Raw genomic sequence first — 1613 nt, 5'->3', positions numbered from 1 at the left:
GGAATCTGACTAACCGAGCTATACTCGGTTTGCATATCTTCAAAGTTTTTTATACCATGGTGAATGTAGTATTTGCGTGTCTCGTTTCAAAAAAAAAATGTAGTATTTGCGTGAACTCCATGCCTTCCACAATATCGCACAAGCTTTTGGATGGCACTGTTTTCCCGCCAAAAAGTGTTAATGTTTTCTTTAAAGAGAGTGCTTGGCTTCGGATCTCATTAACGAAATCATTGTCTTTATCTTACAAAATTTAAGCTAATGATTAAATTTCAGGAAAACAGGCTAATGATTAACGGCCATTACAAGTTTCGCCACGTCAACATGACGAAGACATGCATGAATCACAAACGATGACAAATTCCGTGTACAACAAGAACAATCAATCAATCTTTATTACTAACTAATTAATAATTCACTCGTATGCGTCGGCAAGGAGTTGCACAGACGAGTAGTAGAATAGTTACAGAGAAAACAATCCCAAAAAATTGTCGCCTTCTTCGATCAGTTACTAACTAGTACCATCACCGTCACATACTGTACTACCCAGAACCCAGCTCCAGTACGTGCGTGTCCGATCGCCGGCATTACGCAGCGCAGAGGAGCACGCCGGCCCTTCTGATCAGCGTTTCGGCGCTTGCTGTGCGTACGCGTCCGGGGGACCGTGCCTGTCACCAGTTGCTGCCGTTACGCGCGGCAGAAACTGGGTGTGCTCCGTCGCCCGATCGTTCGGCGCCGCGGCGCGCGCGCTCAAGGGAAGGCCACCCCCTGCAGCAGCGGCCGCGAGTCGCCGCGGCGGCGGCGGCGGCAGAAGGAGGGGCGGCGCGGCTCCTCGGAGTGGGACGGGGAGGAGACGCGGCGGAGGACGTCGCGGAGGCGGTCCTCGTCGCAGGGGAGCGCGACGGGGCCGGAGGCGCCGGTCGGGAAGCCGTACTCTTCCTCCGCCTGCCGCAGCAGCTCCAGGAAGGCCGGGTGGCTGAGGTGCGCCAGCCGCACCATGAACCGCGCGCCCTCCGCGCAGACCGCGACGTGCCCCGACGGAACAATAGCTGAGGTGGAGCGGCGGGCCCGCCACCGGCGCACGGCGCGGCGCAGCCAGGCGACCGACGGGATCGTGATGAGGTTGCACATGCTGCGTTGCCTTTCTTGGCTCCGACGAGCGACCGGGGGGCGAGTTGGTTCGCTTCCTGCTGCTAGCTCTCAGCTGGCTGGGACTTGGCAGGCTTTGTTGCGAGCTGCGCTGTGTGGGTGGTGCAGTGGAAGAGCGGGACGGGGAGGGGATGGATATAGCGCTGGCCGCTGGGGCTTTGGGTCTTGGGGTTGGAGCAAACTGCAGGGATAGCACCACGATGAGGGCTAGTAGTTTTTGTGTCGCTGGGCGGGACACGACACCGGGACGAGATCGGCGTGCAGCCCAACCCAGCGCACCGCAGCTTGCGCGCGTCGGCTCCTGCCCTCGATCAGGCACGACATTAGTATCTCTCAGCGCACCCAGCACACAAGGTTCCCCCTAATTCCTGGGATTAATCAGGCATGTTTTTTTTTGAAAAACTTTCAATCTATTTATCTTCAATCATGGCAGTACAGCGAACATCAGAAATAAAAATTACATTCAG

General features: G+C 56.0%; 1 protein-coding gene across 1 annotated transcript; it reads right to left on the bottom strand.

The window, feature by feature from the left end:
* Positions 1–316: 316 nt before the first annotated feature.
* On the bottom strand, positions 317–1322 carry LOC123050243 (auxin-responsive protein SAUR21-like). Its single transcript, XM_044473067.1, has one exon. It carries the CDS (start codon positions 1126–1128, stop codon positions 748–750), a length of 381 nt encoding a protein of 126 aa, XP_044329002.1. The 5' UTR covers positions 1129–1322; the 3' UTR covers positions 317–747.
* Between the last annotated feature and the right edge of the window lie 291 nt (positions 1323–1613).

The sequence above is a fragment of the Triticum aestivum genome, chromosome 2D (assembly GCF_018294505.1).
Source record: "Triticum aestivum cultivar Chinese Spring chromosome 2D, IWGSC CS RefSeq v2.1, whole genome shotgun sequence".
NCBI lineage: Eukaryota > Viridiplantae > Streptophyta > Magnoliopsida > Poales > Poaceae > Triticum > Triticum aestivum.
This window is presented reverse-complemented; position numbering and strand designations above follow the sequence as displayed.